General features: G+C 45.5%; 1 protein-coding gene across 5 annotated transcripts in view; it reads right to left on the bottom strand.

The window, feature by feature from the left end:
- The window catches only part of ADGRL1 (adhesion G protein-coupled receptor L1), a 652,811-nt gene that overhangs the window by 83,345 nt on the left and 545,299 nt on the right, over positions 1–24,167 (bottom strand). For all 5 annotated transcript variants that reach the window (XM_068274518.1, XM_068274520.1, XM_068274519.1 and 2 more), the window contains one exon: positions 993–1,292. In XM_068274518.1, the coding sequence (XP_068130619.1) occupies positions 993–1,292 (300 nt within the window). The remainder of the gene's footprint in view (positions 1–992; positions 1,293–24,167) is intronic.

Raw genomic sequence — 24,167 nt, 5'->3', positions numbered from 1 at the left:
ACCAGAACCGAGTAAAATTATTTGCCAATTGGCGTGAGCAGTGTGGCAGCCCCAGGACCGCCTCACGCCCATTGGCGTGAACGGCCTTCTATGGGGCTAGCAGGAGATCGCGCGCACGCTGCACGCACATCTCCTGCTCGAGGGAGACTATTAGACAGCGATTTCGCCGTCTAACAACTTTGTACAGCGCTGCGATCTGCAGCAGCGCTGTACTGGGGACAGCTGTGTGACACGGCTGTCCCCCTGGGGGACAAGAGAGCGATCGGCTCTCATAGGCAGAAGCCTATGACAGCCGATCGCGTGATTGGCCGGCAGGGGAGAGGGAGGGAGGGTAATGCAAAAAACAAAAAAAAATGGTAACATTTATTTAAAAATAAAATACTAAAAATATTTATTAAAAAAAAAACAACAATGTGGGGGCGATCAGACCCCCACCAACAGAGAGCTCTGTTGGTGGGGAGAAAAGGAGGGGGGAATCACTTGTGAGCTGAGTTGTGCTGTCCTGCAGCTTTGCCTTAAAGCTGCAGTGGCCCAATTAAGTAAAAATGGCCTGGTCACTGGGGGGATAAACACATGATGTACAGATGATTATTACATACTTTCCTCTCCCTCAGTTCCTCTCAGAAGAAGCTTACCATTTTCTTCTAACAACCATTCCTTCCAGTTCTGACTAGATCTAGTCAGACGTGTCTCTCTGGAAGCTGGAAGACTCAGGGCCCTTACTCACTTTTTCAGTTGCTGTCAGTTATAACATGACTGAAAGGACAACTGATGTACAGGGTAATGTCCATTTTTCCCTATGGCTCAAGCGATATTATTGGTTAACAGAGTGTTGATCAGGAAGCTGTTATGGTGTCATCAAAATTGGGGATGGACAATTCCATTGATCACAGTGGACTAACAGGACGCAACAGAGGAGAAAAAGATTGATAAGCAGACTACACCACTCTAATCCCTGGAGCCGTCGACACTACATGAAACCATAAACTTACCTCGGGTGCCTTTGGGACACGGCCTCTCTACTCGCATGCCTTGCTGGGTGGCTGGCCACTGGATTTTCCTCTCCTCACGGGCGGGGCAGAAGACCTCAGGGTGTGAATGCTGATTGGAAGGGGGAGGGCGACGTGTTCCTGGTGTAGGAGGGTCCGGTCCTAGTTGGTTTATGGCCCCCACAGGGTGAGTGGTGAGTGGAGGGCGGCGGACGGTTGTGGTAGCCGAGGGTAGAGTAGTAACAGTCGCTGGAGGGGGAGGTACGGTAACAGTGACTGTAGGCGGGGTAGGAGTAGCTGGACCTGAAAAATATAAACCAACAAAAGACAAATTAAAAAACAAAAAACAGACAAGTCACCAGCTCTAATCTGTACACATTCCAATATTCATACAATGTAATACTCTTCCGTCTGTGCATCCCAGCATTGTCTCAGGAAAACAATGTGGCGTTTGCACGAACAACAGTAAATGACGGTAGCGGTGCTACACATTCATTTGAATGGGAAGCAGCGAGCACTGCAGCTCACGTTTACAGCCTAGGAAACATCCGTGTAAACTGGCCCTTGTGGTGTTTAGTCACTCAAGTTTTATTTTGATACTTTACGAGGTTATTTAATTCCCCCTTTTTTGGGGCTATTGTGGTTTGTAGCTTTAATATGACATAGCGTGATTTATGTATACCTATCGTTTTGATTGGGTGCCCATGTGTCATGCTATTTGGTGGCTGTGTTGTAGTTGGACATCAGTCTCTCAATGCCACGACAGTTTCACATTATGAATGAATAGAAATGAATTATGGATGCTACCTTGAACCTCTACCTGGTTGATCTCCTTCTAGAGGTTGTCCATGTACTTATGTATGTACTCTGTGATTTATGTTATACGGCTGCCATGCGTAGTGCTGTGTGGAGAGGTCTCCTTCCATTGGCTGCGACTGCTGACACCTCCTTTGTTTACATCTCACAGCGCTTGCGGCGTATCCCGCCGCCGGCGTCTGTGGTTGCTGGGGAGACGCAAGGGGCGGGGCTTAGCCCCGCTCCTGTGCATCATGCGGCCAAAGTTCCCCATCAGGTCCGCCGTTTTGGCGGCCTGCTGGGAGTGGCTGCAGAGAGGACCCAGCACCAGGGGAGGAGCCGGTGCTCGCAGCCGTTGGAGAGGTATGGGGCGTGGGTGGGTTGGAGGTTTGAATCCTCCAATAGCAGCCTTAGCCCTGAAGTTCTCTATCAGGTCCGCATGAGGTGGGACCTTAGAGACGGGTCAGATGACCTAATAGTGTTGTGTAATTGGCTCTAGGCTGCCTATACTGGCGTATAAATTGAGAAGTGAATTCATTGTATGTTTGTACATTGACAGCATAGCTTGATAAAGGGGCGGCTGCCCTGAAACGTTGCTTGGATTGCTGTAATGCATTTTCTGCAAAAATAAAAGAGCATATACTTATTGATGGTGCCGGTTATCGTGGATATCACTGTTGAATGACCTGGAGTGCAGCTGGGTTTACCGTGGCACATCATCTTTCTTCGCATTGAGGAGTGCTCCACAATTTACGAATATTTTGATACTTTACGGAATAGCAGTCCTCTGTTAATTTGTGACTGCTATGGCACCACTGTTCTTCTCAACTCTTTGATTACTTTATTTTTTTCTGATGTGTTTCATACTTTTATATTCTCTTGAAAATTGTGTTTTTTTTAATAACATGATTAGTACTCCATTGTGGAGTTGTACCACTGTTTTTATTATTTGACAACCACAAAACCACAAAAAATTGTTTTGAAAACAGAATACAGAGGAAAAGGAGACCTCTAGTTGCTGGCATACACACACCTTCGGTCCTAGCAGCTATACTGAGTATAGCTGACGCCGCTATACATTTCAGTGTGCTGCTATTACAAGATTACCGTGGCTAATGTAGAAGACAGAATTCAGTTTGACATACAAAATTTACAGAATTCTCATGTCACTGCTCACCTCTCTGCTTTATTGGTCCTGGGCTTATCCAAAGGTCCAGATCAGGAAGTAAAACTAAAGGCTTTTCAGTATCTGACTGTAAGCCCCTCTGAGGGATAGTTTAAGTGTACCTGAGATGTACAGTATGTAATGTATAATTTATACTTACCTGGGGCTTCCTCTAGTCCCATGTCGGCCATGGGCTCCCTGATCGTCCTCCCTGGCTGCTCCTTGCATACCTCCCAACTTTTTGAGATGAAAAAGAGGGACACTTAAGCCACACCCCTGATCACTCCCCTGTCACACCCCTAGTCACGTATACCATACAGATTTCATAAGAAAAATATGTTGTTTTATAACTCAAACCACACTGGTCCTTTCTATCCTGGTTCATTTTCCTTCATTTTAACATTTTAAAATTAGTAATATATCAATTTAAAGGATGGGAATAAAGTTTAGAGTCAATCAAACACATTTTTTTAGTAGAGAAATATATATATTTACATAGAAAGAGGGACAAAGTCCTGAAAGAGGGACAAATGAGGAGGACAGGGGGACAGGGCTCCCAAAGAGGGACAGTTGGGAGCTATGTCCTTGGTCCTGTACTTCTCCCCAATAAGTTGTCTGGGCATGCTCCAGTGTGCAGGTGAGCCTGCTGCTGTTGCCTGGAGCATTATGAGCCTTGACAGTACGGCACAGTACAGTAAAGGAAGGGGGGATGGGGAGGGGGGTTACTGTCTGCGCATGCGGAGCTTGGCTGGCCAATTTATCAGAGCAAAGAACAGGACAACCGAGTGCCGGGGTTGGCGGAGATGGAGGCCAAGCCCCACATAGGGCTAGAGGAAGTATGAATTGTGCATTACATACCGTCTCAGGTCTTCTTTAAGTGACAAGACCAGGCCAGGATTTACCTCACAGGAGCCTATAGGCACAGATGTCCTGGCACCCTAGACTTCCCTCTCCAAGAATCTACAAACCCCCTCCCAAGTGTGCTAACGGTCCCTCAGTATTAGGTAGCCAGACGTACCCTCAATATCAAAGGGATACTGTAGGGGGTTCAGGGGAAAATGAGTTGAACTTACCTGGGGCTTCTAATGGTCCCCCACAGACATCCTGTGCCCGCGCAGCCACTCACCGATGCTCTGGCCTCGCCTCCGGTTCACTTTTGGAATTTCAGACTTTAAAGTCTGAAAACCACTGCGCCTGCGTTGCCGTGTCCTTGCTCCCGCTGATGTCACCAGGCGTGTACTGCGCAGTCCCAGTACGGTCTGCACCTGCGTAGTACGCTCCAGGCGACATCAGCGGTAGCGAGGACACGGCAACGCAGGCGCAGTGGTTTTCAGACTTTAAAGTCTGAAATTCCCAAAGTGAACCGGAGGCGGGCCGGAGCATCGGTGAGTGGCTGCGCGGGCGCAGGATGTCTGCGGGGGACCATTAGAAGCCCCAGGTAAGTTCAGCTCATTTTCCCCCGACCCCCCTACAGTATCCCTTTAAGTTGCTAGAGGTGCCCCCCAAGTATTAGGCAACTACTGTAGAGGTACGCTTAGTATTAAGTAGTTAGCTGTGCCCCTGACTGAAGGGAGATCTCATCAGTGGAATCATGAGAGCAGGGTGAGTAACCTCTCATTTATACTCTCATCAGAACTCTGCATAGGGAAGAAGGTGAGTGAGCCGCCTTTCCATCACCAGGCGCCTGTAGGCACGTGCTTACAGTGCCTTATGGTAAATCCGGCCCTGGACAAGACTATTGTATATACTCTGTATGACTCTGCGGAATATGTCGGCACTCTATAAATACTAAATAATAACATATATCTGTAGATTTAGTCAATGACCTATTCAATACACAGCCAGAACTCCCAACTTTTTGAGATAAGAAAGAGGGAGATCTTTGAGACACGCCCCCAACACACCTCTAGTCACGCCCCCGCCACACGCCTGGTCACGCATACCACAAAGAATTCTTAAGCAAAAGATGTATTTTTTATCATTCAAGTCACACAGTTGCTTTCTAGCAGAATTACATTGTTTTCCTTCATATTAAAATTTGAAAATAAGAAATATACCAATTTAAATAATGGAAATAAGGTGTAGGGTCAATCAACCCCCCTTATCAGTACAAAAATAAGTATACTTACACAGATCTATGCAATGATTAGTAGGTAGACAGAGGCGCCAACAAGATACAATACACTAAAAACATTTAAAAAGGGAGGTAGTGGTGGGCTTACCTCCATGTAGAAGACACAGATAGTTATAGATATTTCAAAACCAGCTTTATTCAGACAACAAAAATCCAAGCTTGCAACGTGTTTCGCAGGACATTTTTGCTACCTGAGGAACAGTGGCATAGCTAAGGAGCTGTGGGCCCCGATGCAAGTATTACATTGGGGCCCTCCAAGCACTCTATACATAACAATGGATACGGCGCACCAAAACCTGCCAATGGCATCTACAGTGTCAGAGGTGCAAGAAGGGGATGGAAAATAGCTTGTTAATGATTATCACTATTCAAAGGATATATAGAAGTGATTATTATGAGCACAGGAACAATAGAGAGCTAATACTGTAGTTGAGGGACGGCCCTTCGGGGCCCCTCTGGCCCAAGGGCTCTGATGCGGTCGCAACCTCTGCAACCCCTGCAACGCCCCTGTTCAGAAAAACAATTAGGAGAGAATATTGTGGACACAGAATTGTGTACTTGGCACCTCCTACCTATTCATCATTGCATTGTTTATTGTCCACCCTTGATGGAGTGGTGTTCCCCGATTCTACAGAGAGCGACTTCTGATCCTGAGTGGGGTCAGGTCTAATCTCCTCACCTGCCTATACAGTGGTTGCCTTTGAGGTAACCCACCTTTGTGAGCATCAGTCTAATAGAAAACTACACTTCAGTTCTTACTTACTACACTATATTGGGCTCTCGGTTCTGCTTTTGTATTTTACAGGAAACCTGAGACTGGCTAAAAAAAAATAAATATATATATATATATATATATATATATATATATATATATATATATATATATACATACCTGGGGCTTCCTCCAGCCCTCTTCAGGCTGATTGGTCCCTCGCCGTCTTCTCAGGCCACCTGGATCCACCACTACACAGCCCGATAATTCCGCCAGTCGGGGGAACTGCATGTGCGCGGCCTGGCCATCATACTCCCTGCCACAGGTGTGTGACAGGGGAGCCGACTGACGGAATTACCAGGCCACCTAGCGGAGGATCCAGGCAGCCTGGGAAGAGGACGAGGGTCCGATCAGGCTGGAGGAAGCCCCAGTTATGCATACATTTTTTTCTTTTAGTTAGTCTCAGGTACACTTTAAGCACCTACATAGAGTCATCATGATCAGTCCTGAAAGAGGGACAAATGAGGAAGAGAGAGGGACAGAGGAATTTGGTTCCCGAGGAGGAACTATCCCCCAAGAAAAGGAGACAGATGGAAGCTGTGCACAGGAGAGAGAGGACACGTCTGTGGGTGTGCTGGGAATGCCCTGGCTAATTCTCATCTCCCACTTCCTGCCAGGAAGTTACTGTAGTACATTATATAGGCAAATGCAGGGGGGAGATTACCGCTGCCCAGAATCCCCCCTCAGACCAGGGCCGATGCAGTGTCTGGGGACAGGCACAAGCTGAGACACCAGAATATCTGCAGGTATCCTGCAGCTCACACCACCATGCTGCTGCCTGCACTATGTGCTGCCCCGCCCCCTTTCTTTACCTGCTACAGTTGACTTTGGATGTAGAAACAGTGTGTGTATAGGAGCATGGAGCAGCAGTGTGTGTACATAGCATGGAGCAGCAGTGTGTATACGGAGCATGAGGCAGCAGTGTGTGTACAGAGCATGAGGCAGCAGCATGTGTACAGAGCATGGAGCAGCAGTGTGTGTACAGAGCATGGAGCAGCAGAATGTGCACAGAACATGAAGCAGCAGCGTGTGTACAGAGTATGGAGCAGCAGTGTGGGTACATAGCATGGAGCAGCAGTGTATGTACAGAGCATGAGGCAGCAGCATGTGTACAGAGCATGGAGCAGCAGTGTGTGTACAGAGCATGGAGCAGCAGTGTGGGTACATAGCATGGAGCAGCAGTGTGTGTACAGAGCATGAGGCATCAGCGTGTGTACAGAGCATGGAGCAGCAGTGTGTGTACAGAGCATGGAGCAGCAGAATGTGTACAGAGCATGGAGCAGCAGCGTGTGTACAGAGCATGGAGCAGAAGCGTGTGTACAGAGCATGGAGCAGCAGTGTGTGTACAGAGCATGGAGCAGCAGTGTGTGTACAGAGCATGGAGCAGCTCTGGGGAACTTAACAGAGTCAGATATGAGCACAGCCCTGTGCCTCTTGCTGGGTGATTGCTTCACTTTCCCCTTCACTATCAATGTCGGCTGTCCTCATTATTATCTGTATCCAAACTGTTCCTGATCGATCCCGTTGTTGGTCGGTCGGTCGGTCGGGAAATTGCATTATGTGTACCAAGCATTATGCCCTACCATACTGTTATATTGTTTTGTGCATGGCTGAGGGAGACCTTTCAGGAATCCCCCTCTTGAAAATCCTGGGTTTGCCCCAATCATTGTGTGGTCTTCTCCAGAGCTCAGCAGGTACGTCTGTCTCATGTGGCTTGTGTAATTACTTGTAGTGCATATGACTGGTCAGGTAAAGACTGCCTATCATTAGAGAAATAAAATTACACTTCGATGACTGAAGCCTGTAACTGTCACGAATGTAAAAAATGATGGAGTTTTACAATCCAATAATGTGATGCAGGCTTAGCAGTCAATGAGAGTTGTCAGCATTAAATATGGCAGTCGCTGCTAGTGCAGGAGCGTAAACCTCAGAGACCCATTTGGATTAACGGGAACCTGAATTAAGAGGCAAATGGTGATTGTCATACATATGTCCTTTTAAACAATACTAGTTGCCCGGCAGTCCTGCTGATCTCAGAAATACACACCTGAAACAACCATGCAGCTAATCTGCTCAGACTTCAGGCAGAAACATCTGACCTGCATGCTTATTCAGGGTCTATTGCTAAAAGTATTAGAGGCAGAGGATCAGCAGGACAGCCAGGCAATGTGCATTGTTCAACTAATTTCGGACCAGCAGGCACTGACACCTAAAGGACCCGAGCCTTTTATTTAATGTTTTTCCTTTGTGATTACTGTGATTAGCTCACAGTGATCACAGGGCCAGGAGCCAATTAAATGACCGTGGTACCAGTTTTGTGTCGTCAGGGACACAATATCACATCTCTTGCATGGAAGCTGGTGTAGCTAAAGCGGATCTAAACTCTTGCAAAAGAGACAAGTAAAACAGAGAAAAATCCACCTTGTGTGTGCTTAGACCAGGCATGAGCAAACTTGGCCCTACCAGCTGTTAAGGAACTACAAATCCCACAATGCATTTACCTTTATGAGTCATGACTGTGGTTGTCAGACTCCAGCAATGCATTGTGGGACTTGTAGTTCCTTAACAGCTGGAGGGCCAAGTTTGCCCATGCCTGGTTTAGACAGAACATCCTGTCTAATTCTACCTTATCTGCAAGTAATGAGCGAGTGCAATTTGAGCTCTCAGCTCTGTCTGATCTGTGCTGAGGTGTGCAGAGTTGTGTACTAATATTTGAACACAGGAGGTTCTGCACAGTACCATCATGATGACGTCGGCCAGACCATGTGACCCGCGCGGTGGAGCTAACAAGAAGCTGACCCGGAAGCCGACCTGGCGAGGTCTGCTTCTGCAGCGGAGAAGATCAGGAGCCACCGGAGCTGCGGCGAGGGCACAAGATGGCTGCCAGGGGCTGGAGGAAGCCCCAGGTGAGTGGATTTTCATTTTTTGCTGTGCCTGGGCGTATCCTTTAAAGAGAATCTGTATTGTTAAAATCGCACAAAAGTAAACATACCAGTGCGTTAGGGGACATCTCCTATTACCCTCTGTCACAATTTCGCCGCTCCTCGCCGCATTAAAAGTGGTTAAAAACAGTTTTAAAAAGTTTGTTTATAAACAAACAAAATGGCCACCAAAACAGGAAGTAGATTGATGTACAGTATGTCCACACATAGAAAAAACATTCATACACAAGCAGGCTGTATACACCCTTCCTTTTGAATCTCAAGAGATCATTTGTGTGTTTCTTTCCCCCTGAAGCTATCTTCCACTGAAGTGTCAGGCTGTTTCTTCCTGCAGAGTGCAGACAGCTCTGCCTGTATGTAACTCCTCAGTATGTGAAAGCCCAGCCAGCTCAGAGGAGGATTTATCCAGCTTGTAAAATATAAGAGAGAAGAGAGAAGCTGCCCTAATCTAAATAATACACAGGCAGTGTGCAGATAGGGGCCTGGAAGGGGGAGTTCATAGCAGAACCACAACACTGAAGAACTTGGCAGCCTTCCAGACACAGGCCTGACAAGTCTGACAAGAGAGAGATAAGTTGATTTATTACAGAGATGGTGATAGTAGAACGTGCTGCAGTAAGCCAGAACACATTAGAATAGCTTTTGGAACTTGTAGGATGGTAAAAAACAGGATGCAATTTTTGTTACGGAGTCTCTTTAAGAAGCTAATGGTGTGCCTAGAGTTGAGCTGAAATTTTCGTAATTTCGCATTACTATAATTACGCATGCGAAATTTGCGATTACGATGCGAAATTAGCGTAGCGAAATTGCCATTAAAATCGTAATTGAAAATACCGTAAGCGTAATTTTCAACGCGAAATTTCGCGTTTCGTTCATGCCGTAATTTCGCATTAAACGCTACCGTAATTTCGCGTTAAACCGTAACGCTCCGTATAATATAAAAAAGCCGCCGACTTTAAGGGTTAATAGCAAAGCCCCCTTAAATGCTAAGAGCCTCAAATTTGGAGAATATATTAAGGAGATCAGGAGGAATAAGAGGAAAAAATTTTTTTTCAAAAAGACCTTATAGTTTTTGAGAAAATCGATGTTAAAGTTTCAAAGTAAAAATGTATACATTTAAAAACCCGCCGACTTTAACGGTTAATAGCAAAGCCTGCTTAAAGTTTAGGAACACCAAATTCCTAGGGTATATTAAGGGGATCAGTGGGAATAAGAGGAAAAAATTTTTTTTCAAAAAGACCTTATAGTTTTTGAGAAAATCGATTTTTAAGTTTCAAGGGCGAAAATGTCTTTTAAATGCGGAAAATGTCAGGTTTTTTTGCACAGGTAACAATAGTGTATTATTTTCATAGATTCCCCCAAGTGGGAAGAGTTTTACTTACTTCGTTCTGAGTGTGGGAAATATAAAAAAAAAACGACGTGGGGTCCCCCCTCCCAGACCTCTTTAACCCCTTGTCCCCCATGCAGGCTGGGATAGCCAGAATGCGGAGCACCGGCCGCGTGGGGCTCCGCACCCTGACTATACCAGCCCGCATGGTCCATGGATTGGGGGGTCTCGGAAGGGGAGGGGCAGCCAAGCTTTCCCCTCCCCCTCCGAGCCCTTGTCCAATCCAAGGACAAGGGGCTCTTCTCCACCTCCGATGGGCGGTGGAGGTGGAGGCCGCGATTTCCTGGGTGGGGGGTTCATGGTGGAATCTGGGAGTCCCCTTTAAAAAGGGGTCCCCCAGATGCCCACCCCCCTCCCAGGAGAAATGAGTATAGAGGTACTTGTAGTACCCCTTACCCATTTCCTTTAAGAGTTAAAAGTAAATAAACACACAAACACATAGAAAAAGTATTTTAATTGAACAAAAAACATAACCACGAAAAAAGTCCTTTAATATTCTTAATTAACCATTAATACTTACCTGTCCCTTTAAATAAATGATCCCACGCAATATCCTCGGAAATGTTCTATCAGTTACAATGTAACAAAGTTATTACAATGTAACAACTTTGTTACATTGTAACTACGCCGCACCCAACGTCACTCACCGCCGCCGCCGCGTCTGCGCTGCAGGACCCGACAAAGCTCTGAGCTATAGCTCAGAGCTCTCGAAAGCATCTTTGTATTTGGGCTCCAAGGAGCCCCATTGGTCCTTAGCAGACCAATGGGGTTCCTTCTGATTTGAAGGAACCCCATTGGTCTGCTAAGGACCAATGGGGCTCCTTGGAGCCCAAATACAAAGATGCTTCTCAGAGCTCTGAGCTATATAGCTCAGAGCTCTGTCGGGTCCGTGCAGGACGCTAAGTCCCCGCCGGCTCCGCTGCCCTCCCCGCCTCTCCCACATGTCACCCACATGTCACCCACATGTGGGTGACATGTGGGTGACAGATGTGGGCGGGGTGGACAGCGGGAGCTGCGGGGACTTAGCGTCCTGCAGGGACGCGTATGCGGCGGCTGAGCGGCGAGTGGCGTCGGGTGCGGCGTAGTTACAATGTTACAAAGTTACATTGTAACTGATAGAACATTTCCGAGGATATTGCGAGGGATCATTTATTTAAAGGGACAGGTAAGTATTAATGGTTAATTAAGAATATTAAAGGACTTTTTTCGTGGTTATGTTTTTTGTTCAATTAAAATACTTTTTCTAAGTGTCTGTGTGTTTATTTACTTTAACTCTTAAAGGAAATGGGTATGGGGTACAAGTACCTCTATACTCATTTCTCCTGGGAGGGGGGGTGGGCATCTGGGGGACCCCTTTTTAAAGGGGACTCCCAGATTCCACCATGAACCTCCCCCCCCAGGAAATCGCGGCCTCCACCTCCACCGCCCATCGGAGGTGGAGAAGAGCCCCTTGTCCTTGGATTGGACAAGGGCTCGGAGGGGGAGGGGAAAGCTTGGCTGCCCCTCCCCTTCCGAGACCCCCCAATCCATGGACCATGCGGGCTGGTATAGTCAGGGTGCGGAGCCCCACGCGGCCGGTGCTCCGCATTCTGGCTATCCCAGCCTGCATGGGGGACAAGGGGTTAAAGAGGTCTGGGAGGGGGGACCCCACGTCGTTTTTTTTTTATATTTCCCACACTCAGAACGAAGTAAGTAAAACTCTTCCCACTTGGGGGAATCTATGAAAATAATACACTATGGTTACCTGTGCAAAAAAAACTGACATTTTCCGCATTTAAAAGACATTTTCGCCCTTGAAACTTAAAAATCGATTTTCTCAAAAACTATAAGGTCTTTTTGAAAAAAAATTTTTCCTCTTATTCCCACTGATCCCCTTAATATACCCTGGGAATTTGGTGTTCCTAAACTTTAAGCAGGCTTTGCTATTAACCGTTAAAGTCGGCGGGTTTTTAAATGTTTACATTTTTCCTTTGAAACTTTAACATCGATTTTCTCAAAAACTATAAGGTCTTTTTGAAAAAAAATTGTTTCCTCTTATTCCTCCTGATCTCCTTAATATATTCTCCAAATTTGAGGCTCTTAGCATTTAAGGGGGTTTTGCTATTAACCCTTAAAGTCGGCGGCTTTTTTATATTATACGGAGCGTTACGGTTTAACGCGAAATTACGGTAGCGTTTAATGCGAAATTACGGCATGATACGACTGTAATGCGAAAATTACGCGAAAATTACGCTTACGCGAAATTTCGCGAAATCCTTCTTCATTACGATTATGTACTTACGGCCATAATCGTAATTACACTAATTACGCGAAATTTCGCAAAATCGTAATTAGGTCATTACGCTCATCTCTAGGTGTGCCCCTCCAATGGAGATCTCGTCAGTGGAATGCTGAGAGCTGGGTGAGTAACCTCTCATTTGCGGTCTGCTTCAGACTCTGCATAGGGAAGGAGGTGAGTGAGCTGCCTTTCCATCAACAGCCGCCTGTAGACACATGCCTACAGTGCCTTATGGGAAATCTGGCCCTGTCAAAAGGTATAGCTTTTACAGAAAAACTAAAACCATTTAAAGGGAACCTAAACTGAGAAGTATATGTTTTTCCTTTAAAAGTAATACCAGTTGCCTGACTCCCCTGCATGCAGATCAGGTGCTCTGACTGAAGTCAGACTGGATTAGCTGCATGCTTGTTTCAGGTGTGTAATTCAGCCACTACTGCAGCTAAAGAGATCATCAGGACTGCCAGACAACTGGTGTTGTTTAAACGGAAACATGCATATCCCTCTCAGTTAAGGTTCCCTTTAAAGAGAGTCTGAAGCGAGAATAGATCTCGCTTCAGACTTCATATATAGCAGGGGCACGTGTGCCCCTGCTAAAACGCCGCTATCCCGCGGCTTAACGGGGGTCCCTGTCCCCCCAAATCCCCTCCGTAATGCGGGGGAGCGCTTCCTGGTTGGGGCAGGGCTAACCGCCGCAGCCCTGCCCCACGCGCGTCTGTCAGCGCGTATCTCCGCCTCTCCCCCGCCCCTCTCAGTCTTCCTTCACTGAGAGGGGCGGGGGAGAGGCGGCGATGCGCGTCTGATAGACGCGCTGGGAGGCAGGGCTGCAGCCGTTAGCCCTTGCCTCCAGGAAGACAAAATCTACGACCAACTTGCGACCAAGGTTTGCGGGGGGTGGGTTGGGGGGTCAGGGACCCTTGTGCAGCCGCGGGATAGCGGCGTTTAAGCAGGGGCACACATGCCCCTGCTATATATGAGAGCTGAAGCGAGATTTAGTCTCGCTTCAGTGTCTCTTTAAGAACAACTTTAAGGCAAGACATGATGTAACCAACCCCAACCATTTGGATAGGAATGCAAATTTAGCAAATTAGAACTACTCCAGTGTTCTTCCCAAACTCTTTTAGCCTGTTGCTCCACCCGGCTAATTTTGCTGAGCACCCAACTTTATGATCCAGAGGTAAGTACCCCGTATTGGCACTTTTTCTTAACTACAGGTATACTTCAAATCATGACTAAACTGTTGCTAACAGGGTAGCGTAATAAAATGTAACAAGTACTGAAGTAATAATAGCTTCCAGGTCACAAATCCAATCTGATCTAGTAATGTCAAAGACATTTTGGCCCATATGCAATTCACTTTTTCTCCTGAGTTTTCTCCTAGGAGATAATCTTTCATCTTTTATTTAAAATAACTTTTCAGCACTTTACAATTGAAAAAAGTACAAAAAGCAGGTGAAAAAGTACTATCAAAACGATTTTTTGGCATTTTCTTACTTGCTGGTGATTTAAAAAGCATTTTATTAACAAGTTTGAAAATATCACATTGGAGAAAACTCAGGAGAAAACGTTTATTGCATTTGGGCCCTTCAAGTCACCCCCTCTGCCTGTGCTCAGGAGAGGAATGCAGTCGTATGGAATATAAGAAAGAAAGGGTGAAGAAAAGAGGGAAACAGGAAATAGAGAGGAAAGGGTCTGAGCATTGCCAGTGAGCCGCCTCAAAAGCTAAAAATCTCAGATAGCCATGAGTGTTTTGTATTGAAATTCTACCTACATTGACCAAGTTGAGATGTACTGTTCTGGCCGGTCTGTCAACATGAGGATCACTTCCTCCATGGCAGCTGTGGACTTCACTTTTCTGAGCCATGCTTTAACGGTGGGTGGCATTGTTCTTTTCAGTGTGAGGGAATTAAAGCGGATCCGAGATGAAAAACTAACTATAACAAGTAACTTGTCTATATACCTGTATCTTATCTAAAGTTTAGATGGTTTACACAGCAAATCTAGCTGCAAACAGCTTTAATAGAATATGATTGATTATTCCTGTGATACAATGACAGCAGCCATGTTGTTTGTAAACATTACACAGAGGCAAGCTTATCTGTATCTTAAACCATCAGCCAAATCCCCCCTTCTCCTCCCTCCTCCCCTCTGCCTCTGAAATCAATGGCTAGTAACACCTCCTTCTCCTGCCCAGACTGAGCTCCCATGAGCCCTTGCTACTGCCAAGCCTCTCTGAAAACCTGTGGGCATGGCTTTTTTAGTTTATAGGGAATTAGAGTATTAAAACAAAAACAAAAAAGTATTTGGCTTGAGGAATGCCCTATAAACAATAGGAAAGAAACACAATTATGCAATGTGTAAAAGTTCACCTCGAATCCACTTTAAGGCCCTGGCAGCATTAACTAAATGTATTACAATGGACTTCTTGTGTGACTTAATAGAGTCTGTAGTGTCGTATATTAGGAAAGTGCTAGGGGTAAATTGCAGCTTATCACATGAAATGTGTTCAATTAGTAGTTGATGTACCTTCTTCCAAAATTGGCATAATCAGTGGGCATGACCAGAAGATGGGAAGTATATTACATTCACCCCACATCTCCAACAGGAGTCGGGGACTGACAGAAAGATATTGTGTAGCACCTTGGGAGTTCAATACCACCTGGATAGGGTTTTATATCCCAGTTCCTGGCCACTGGCACTCAGGTTATGATTCAGAGTAAAGATTTTTTTGCCACGTCTCCTCATCCAAGTATATACCCAAATTTCTCTTCCAATCCTCCTGGAATTTCATTTTGCCAGATCAAGACACAGTAAGCAGCAACTGATTGTACCACTAGCAAAAGGTGCTGGAAGTTTTTCTTATTTTTTGTAAAAGGGGTTTTTGGTCCTTTTTAGCCCTTTACACACTCCTAGGGGTTCTGGTTCACCATGCGCTTGCTGGGCAATCTGTCACTCTGGTTGTTTCAAGCCCTACCCCATAAAGTCACATTAATCCATGCTATGCACTGATGAGGATCTACCAATCCGAAAAAGTCTGAATGCATGTTGGATTATTGTGGCTCTTTACAATTAACAAGCTGACACATTATTGCATTCCAGCAGTTCTGGAACTCTGTATATTCAGCAGTGGTGCATTGTGGGACACTTCATATGCTCACTCAAATCAAATACCTTCTGTTTTAAGAAGTCAAATATCTGTTTTGCAATGCGTTTTTAGTAAAAGGGCTTTTTTTTGGCCCTTTTTAGCCCCTTACACCCTCCAAGGAGTTCTGGTTTTCCTTGAGCTTGCTGGGCAATCTGTGTTAAGAGAAGTATATGAAACAACTGGTCTCTATTCCTCAGCCAGTTCTTGCTCCACAATCATTTAGGATTTTCCCGACTTGTGAACATATAGGTGAAACTCAAAAAATTAGAATATGGTGCAAAAGTCCATTTATTTAAGTATTTTAACTTAAAGGACTACTGTAGGGGGGTCGGGGAAAAATGAGTTGAAGTTACCTGGGGCTTCTAATGGAAACAGTAAAAAAGGGCGCAGGTGGCTAGTGGACAAATCGGGCGCCGCCATTCACTCCCATAATAATTATCGTTTACTGGGCCCCGAACAGGAAAAAAGGGCGCCCGAGAATAATAACGCTTACCAACGGCGCCCGAAGATTTTTCATGTTTTATAACTGCTTGTGATGATTTACGTTTCCTATTTCAATAAAACATTATTTTAAAAGTTATCCCTTAGTGTTTGTAAAACATTATTATTCACGAAACAAAGCGATCAGTACGTAACGTAAATTGTACTATATTTTATCCCTTACTGTTTTTAAAACATTATTCTACACACAATACAGTGATCTCTAAGGAGGGTCTTAGGTTTAGGCACCATTAGGGGGGTCTTAGGTTTAGGCACCAACAGGGGGGTCTTAGGTTTAGGCACCAACAGGGGGGTCTTAGGTTTAGGCACCAACAGGGGGGTCTTAGGTTTAGGCCCCAACAGGGGGGTCTTAGGTTTAGGCACCAACAGGGGGGTCTTAGGTTTAGGCACCAACAGGGGGGTCTTAGGTTTAGGCACCAACAGGGGGGTATTAGGTTTAGGCACCAACAGGGGGGTCTTAGGTTTAGGCACCAACAGGGTTTAGGCACCAACAGGGGGGTCTTAGGTTTAGGCACCAACAGGGGGTCTTAGGTTTAGGCACCAACAGGGGGATATTAGGTTTAGGCACCAACAGGGGGGTCTTAGGTTTAGGCACCAACAGGGGGGTCTTAGGTTTAGGCACCAACAGGGGGGTCTTAGGTTTAGGCACCAACAGAGGGTATTAGGTTTAGGCACCAACAGGGGGGTCTTAGGTTTAGGCACCAACAGGGGGGTCTAGGGGTTAGGGGTAGGTACAGGGAGGGTTACTTAGTAATTTTTTTTTAAACGTTATTATACGTTTCACTATTTAAACGGAAGATTAATGTTTTTACAATTGCCGATTTCATGCACATTATTTAATGATTTATAACTTTATAAAACATTAATTTTAAACGAAATACAGTACAATTCATTTTTAAACGTTATCCATGCTTATCGTTTAAAACCCCGCGCCCTTTTTTCCCAGCGCCCCTTTTGAAAGTACGCGCTTTTAATGGTCCCCCGCAGACATCCTGTGCCCGCGCAGCCACTCACCGATGCTCTGGCCCGCCTCTGGTTCACTTCTGGAATTTCAAACTTTAAAGTCTGAAAACCCCTGCGCTTGCATTGCCGTATCCTCGCTTCCCCTGATGTCACCAGGAGCGCACAGCGCAGGCACAGACTATACTGGGCCTGCGCAGTACGCTCCTGGTGCCATTAGCGGGAGTGAAGACACGGGAACGCAGGCGCAGTGGTTTTCAGACTTTAAAGTCTGAAATTCCAGAAGTGAACCGGAGGCGGGGCCGGAGCATCGGTGAGTGGCCGCGCGGGCACAGGATGTCTGCGGGGGACCATTAGAAGCCCCGGGTAACTTCAACTCATTTTCCCCTGACCCCACTACAGTGTCCCTTTAAAAGGTGAAACTGATAGATGCAATAGGAACCCTTTGTAGGTGTTTTGGATTAATTAGCTGATTAGTGTCTGACACTTTGAGCCTAGAATATTGAACCTTTTCACACTATTCTAATGGTCTGAGAATTTATTTTTGTGGTCTTTCATAAGCCGTAAGCCATAGCATATAACAAGTAAAGGCTGCCTTGAAATATGCCACTTTGCATGTAATGAGTCTATTTGATATATTAGTTTCATCTTTTAAGTTGAGTCACTGAAATAAATGGACTTTGCACAAAATAAAAGAAATCTTTTTCTAACCCCATTTTTTTTTGTTTCATTCGATCTTATTTTTCACGTAATTGTTTCAAAATCAAGTATAAGTGTGTGGTAAATCGGTTCAATGAGCCTAATTTTTCATTCGAGCAAAAAAAAAAACAACAACCAGAATTCTCAAATTGAGAAAAAAACATAAAAATAGTAACATGTTTGGCCACCTTGACTATTGTGTCCTTGAAAAGAAGTTGTGGCTGTAAGTGAGGGCCTAGATACCTTCTGATATAGTTTATGTCTTCTTAATAAACTCTTTTTGAAAGAAAGAAAGACTATTGTGCCAAGTAGGTTTGCAGCTTCTACCCAACACTTTCCCTCAAGGTCAGGCTAAGAAAGCTGATGCAGCTCTGCCAGCCCAGATAGAAGAAGTGGAATCAAAAGACGAGATATATATGTATATCAACCACCAACTAGGCAGAAGTGCATTTGACTTCTCCAGAAGTCCTGTAGCTGTTTGAAGGCAGCTAATCAGCATTGGTCTGAGCTGTGGAAACCCCAAATTATGCCACCCTTCCTAACAGGACGTGTCCTCATTTGTACTTTCTCAAAGCACCTGTCCGCCTCTGATTCTGACAGGCAAAAGACCATCGACCACCCTGGAAACCAGAGAAAGTCTCCACAAACGTGGCTCTCACACCCTAGGGAGCTCATTAGTATAATCCTGTTTTTCACTTTGCGGCGCACTGTAGTTATAGTTGTAGACTGACGTCTTTGTTGGAAACATTTCTAAAGATGGCCATACACAAGGGTTTGTGATTACTCATTTGCAGATGAGAGACCTTCGCGAAGGTCGGTTTTTTTCACCTGATTTTCGCATCCACTTTCATCCACTTTAGATATCCATGAATCAGCAAGCGCACCTGCAGCGGTCATGAATGCAAATGCATTATTTTCTGTGTATAAGTTACACTAACCAAAATACACGCAATAAATTAATCAGTATCTGCGAGTAATAAGATCAGCAAACATACAATGTCACAGAGGATACATGAACAATCACGCATAATGACATCTAGCAAAGCTATGATTCACAATATTTCACAATATCGTCAAATAATCTGTATCTGGGCAGAGAAAACATGTCTAATGCTCAATGAATAAAAATATATATATATTTATTTACTTTCTTCCGCTATGACATTGTATATTTCCTGTATGTTTATACTGTCAATGCATCGACCTTGTGCATTTGCTGTGATTAAAAGAGATTTGCTTTTATGTTTCTGTTTAATAAATGGATATGCAAGGATTTCTGTGACTTGTTCACAAATACACACCGAATCTAATGAACCTTCCCCTAAGTAGTCCTAGTCCCCCGAAGGCAAAGTTTACCTGTCACAGATGTTAGCAGTACAAAATAAGTATGGAGTAAAAAAATATACAATCTGAAAGGACTTAAAAAATGTATGTCAGAAAAATAGGTAGGCCCTAAGATTTTGCTGATTTATTATGCAAATTTGGTCTTTTCCCTAAAGGGTACCTAGAGTGTCATTCTTGCGTATAAATAGGATGTTCTTTTTTTTTTTTCTCACTCAAAGGGTTAAACATTCAAATATGAATTCAGTAAATAGATAAAAAAGGTCAACAGTTCATAGATTACAGCTGTCAGATACTGAAAAGCTGTGCCCTTTCGCTGAGTCAATAAGACGTTACTAAAAAACTATGTTGTTGTTTTTTTTAAACAAAAGGTCATTTGTAGAGTAGGAGGATAGATGTAATTGTGATCTCATCAGTTTATTTTCAGTTCAGGTGTTGTGTCTGATTACGCTGCCTGTGGATTTGTGCTGCCCCGCATGCGCAGTAGGAGACTGTGTGGCCACATCTCCTATAGAATGATGCTGCTGGAGGTAAAATACTAAATATCTCCGCTCCCACACCTCTTACACTCCCCAAATTTTCAGGGTAGAGAGGGGACCCCCCCAAACTACCTCTATACCAAATTGCAGCCCCCGAGACCCGCTGGTTCCCGAGATAAATTTCTCTAATCTATCTCCTGAACCAGCGGGTCTCGGGGGCTGCAATTTGGCATAAAGGTCGTTCGGGGGGTCCCCTCCCTACCCTCAAAATTTGGGGAGTGTAAGAGGTGTGGGAGCAGAGATATTTCGTATTTTATCTCCAGCAGCATCATTACCTTCACACTGAGCATGCGTGCTACTCAGTGTGGAAGGGAGCTTCCTGGCAGCGCAATCAGACATTACACAGGCATACTTTAAACATCAAGCTTGGCCCCTCCTATTTCCTGCCTCTACATTGGCCCCTCCCATTTCCTGCATCTATGTTGGTCTTATAAGGTAACGGGTAGATGGCCAATGAGATGTTCAGTAAATATTACCAGACTACATGCAAGTTTTATTCAAATGGCATGCAGCTCGGACTTGGGCAAATCCTAATCAACAGGAAGTCCACATTCCAAGTTGCATACAACCTTCATAATAAGGGTAGAAAATACAGTATCTGGTTGACCATCTTTGATAGTGGGTGACTTCACTGATCAGCGGGGGAGTGCAGGAGTTCAACTCACTTGACTTTCATTTTGACGTCAGCAGCCTACGTTTCTGGGATTACTGATCCCTTTGGCAAGACGATTTCACTGAAAAGTGAGGGGAAATATTCCACTATTTAGTAGTTGGTGAAGGCTTGTACTGTGGTCACTATTTCCTGCAGCTCCATAGCCCGGCTGTCAGACAAATTTTTATGTATTTATTTATTTAAGTATTTATATAGCGTCGACCTATAAATCAGCAATGTACAGAGTAAATTGTCTTGTCACTAACTGTCCCTCAAAGGGGCTCACAATCTAATCACTACAATAGTCATATGTCTATGTATGTATCGTGTAGTCAGCAGTGTTCCCCAACCCTGTCCTCAAGACCCACCAACAGTGCATGTTTTGTGGAAATCCACACAGGTAGTTAACCTCTTGAGGACCAAGGTGTTAAACCCCCCTAAATTGGCCACTGCAGCTTTAAGGCCAAGCTGCAGGGCCACACGACACAGCACACTAGTGATCCCCCCCCCTTTTCTCCCCACCAACAGAGCTCTCTGTTGGTGGGGTCTGATCACCTCCCAGATGTTTGTTTATTTATTTATTTTTGTTTATATGTTTGTTTTTAATTAAAAAAAGTGTTTTTTTTTATATTTCTTATACTCCCCCCTCCCTCCCTCCCACCGCCAGGCAATCCACGTGATCAGCTGTCATAGGCTTCAGCCTATGACAGCCGATCACCCCTGTGCAAAAGGAGGGGACAGCCGTGTCACACGGCTGTCCCCCAGTACAGCGCTGCTGCAGATCGCATCGCTGTACAGGTACTTAGACGGTGATTGCCGCTCGGAGACTGAAGGCGGAGCTCTGCTCCGCCCACTAAGCAGGAGATGCGCGCGCAACCTGTGCGCGCATCTCCTGCAAGCCAGAACCCCAGGACTTTACGCCAATCGCGTGCTAGGTGGTCCTGGGGCTGCCGCCACGGCCACGCCCGTTGGCGTGACGCGGTCGGCTACTGGTTAATCAGCTCTGCTGAGACACTAATTACCCCACCTGTGAATGTTTGTGGTGTCCTGCAAGACATGTACTGTTGGTGGGCCTTGAGGACAGGGTTGGGGAGCTCTGGTGTAGTGCATGTATCATAGTCTAGGGTCAATTTAGAGGGAAGCCAATAGCCACTTAGCTGTATGTTTTTTGGGATGTGGGAGGAAACCGGAGTGCCAGGAGGAAACCCACACAGACACGGGGAGAACATACAAACTCCTTGCAGATGTTGACCTGGCTGGGATTCAAACCGGGGACCCAGCGCTGCAAGGCAACTACCCACTACACCACCGTGCTGCCCAAATCTTGAAAAAGTGGTAATAAGAGGAAGAGGAGCTCTCCAATAGTGAAACAAAATAAAATATTCAAGTACAGGAATACACACATCTCATGGGCAACTGCCCTTTCCAGCCACAAGTGCAGCCGCTCGTGACCGCTGTGGCCAGCAGCAGTGTCGCTCCCTGATGCTGAAGAGGGATCCGGTTCTCACTCTGGACTTCTGTGTGCCAGTGACGGCACTACGCTTTTCAGCGTATCCACACCTTAGTCAGGTGCGTCACTGGCATGCACACGGCTCTATTATATGTGCAGGAAGTACTGTTAGTTGCTTCTGGCAGGAGATCTCTGCAAAATGTTCGTTTAGTGAGTTAAAAAGCCGGCAGAAAAGATCTCTGGTCCACCAAAATGCTCTGGTAAGGAAGAATTTTGTGTAATAAACAGCCTATGCTAAGCCTCAGGTGGAAGGCGGGGGTACATACCAATATACAGCAATATATAGCTATAGGATACAACATACTGAAACCAGGATATTTAAAAGTGGGTAACCTGAATAATTCACTGCATTCTACTCTATGTCGTTACAGTCCCTCTTTAAAGAGAAACCATGACCAAGGATTAAACTTCATCCCAATCAGTAGCTGAGACCCCCTTTCCCATGAGAAATCTTTACCTTTTCTCAAAAGGATCATCAGGGGGCTCTGTATGGCTGATATTGTGGTGAAACCCCTCCCACAGTGTGATGTCAGGGCCATGGTGCTGACATCACACTGTGAGAGCCTTGTTGCATTGTGGGAAGTAACAGCTGTTCCCAACTGCCAAAAAGCAAGCAGCATCTTCTTCCATAGACATCACCTGCCAGCAGTAAAAATGTCACCATATGATAAATGTCAGAATGTAAATTTAGGGAGAGGAAAGACTTTACAATAGGCAAACACTGACTAAGGCCCGGTTCACATTAGCGTTCCCTGTCCGGATCCGCCTGATCGGATCCGGACTGTATACTGTACAAACGGAACGTACGTTCCGCATAGCAATGCGAAGTCTATGCGGACGTTCACATGCGTACGTTCCGTACAGAACGGAGCCGGATCGGATCCGGACTCCGGACACTTTTCCAACATGCGCTATTTTTCGGGTCCGGATCATCCTGCCCACTCACCCGGACCGGAGCCTGACTGCACCATCCGGAAATAGAAACCAATGGGGAACGGAAAGCACAGAACACACAGGATACAAACACCGGACGTTCTACCCCACTTCCTATGCGTATTCTAGCGGCCATTTCGGATGGGGACACATGGGCAGCAGTGGAGCAGCAGTGACTAACGTGCTGGAGCTGTTTGGCAGTATGTCGGAGGTGGAGGTGAGGCCTACAGCGGAGGACCTGATTCTACAGGTGCACCAGGTGCACCTTCTGCTGACCCCAACAATTTTATTAGTAATTTCGCAGTTTTTACCACACGGATCCGGATGGCAGCCTGATACATTCCTGATGCAAACGGACCAGATCTGGATCGGATCCATGTCGGAACCGTACGGTTCCGATCCGGATCAGGTCCTGATCCGACCCGGACCGTTTGCATGCCAAAACGCAAGTGTAAATGGGGCCTAAATCATTTATACATAATTAGCTCGTTTAAAAACGCCTGCTCCTGTCCTGCTCCTGTCCCAGGCTGGCCCTGCGGCTACGCAGACCCACGCACAAACACATGGACAGGACGCAGAGACACGGGTTTTATTATATAGGATTATTGTAAAAATGAAGCACTTTTGTTCATTATGTTATTATCACTGGAGTTCCTCTTTAATGCTATTACTATGTTTAGCATCAACATTGGGACAGATCTGTTACATGTTTTAGAAGTAGGATTGCGGCAAACATTTTGCATTCGGAAATAATGAAAGCCAAGGGCTTTTACGCAGTGGTTGGTGCCTATAAATTGTTAATATTTTCTTCTCTTATACTGATAATGTAGGTAACATTTCATTTTTTCAACACCCATTTGAGAGAGACAATTGTGATCAAAGGCATAACTGTAGCAATTGCGTCTATCATGGAAGTGCTATGGGGAATTGGCGGCAGGGGGTGCCGCAGTGTCTGGCTGGATAGTCATTCATGCAGGTAGGAACACCATCTGGCAAAATTCATTTCAATAAGATTGGATGTGTACAGTTCGGGCATGTGTATGTGACTGCAATGATAGCAATTTCTATTCTGTACTCAAGCTTTTTTTTACTGTTTTAGTCCGGCAAAGACCTCAATAGATGTAATCAAGATAAAAACAATGAGCCAAGCAATAATGCCAAATGGCCACGCCCACCAGGAAGTAGACTCGGCAGATACAGTGCTATTGTGCGCTGTATAGGAATATATAAGGGGGCTCCCGTGCCCTGATAGGTTATCTCCGAGGAAGCAGAGGGGGTCTGCGATACATGTGAAATCAGCGGGGTGCTGGCCAAGGCTGTCTTACTGCGGGGATCTTGGTGGTAAGCGTCTAACCTTCTTTCCTTTCCTCCTACTTGTCTCGCCTTACTTAACTGGCATTTATCCCAGCTGCCGAGTGGTGAGCTATA

This window comes from Hyperolius riggenbachi, chromosome 3 (assembly GCF_040937935.1).
Source record: "Hyperolius riggenbachi isolate aHypRig1 chromosome 3, aHypRig1.pri, whole genome shotgun sequence".
Lineage (NCBI taxonomy): Eukaryota > Metazoa > Chordata > Amphibia > Anura > Hyperoliidae > Hyperolius > Hyperolius riggenbachi.
Note: the sequence above shows the minus strand (reverse complement) of the source record. Positions and strands in the feature narration are given on the sequence as shown.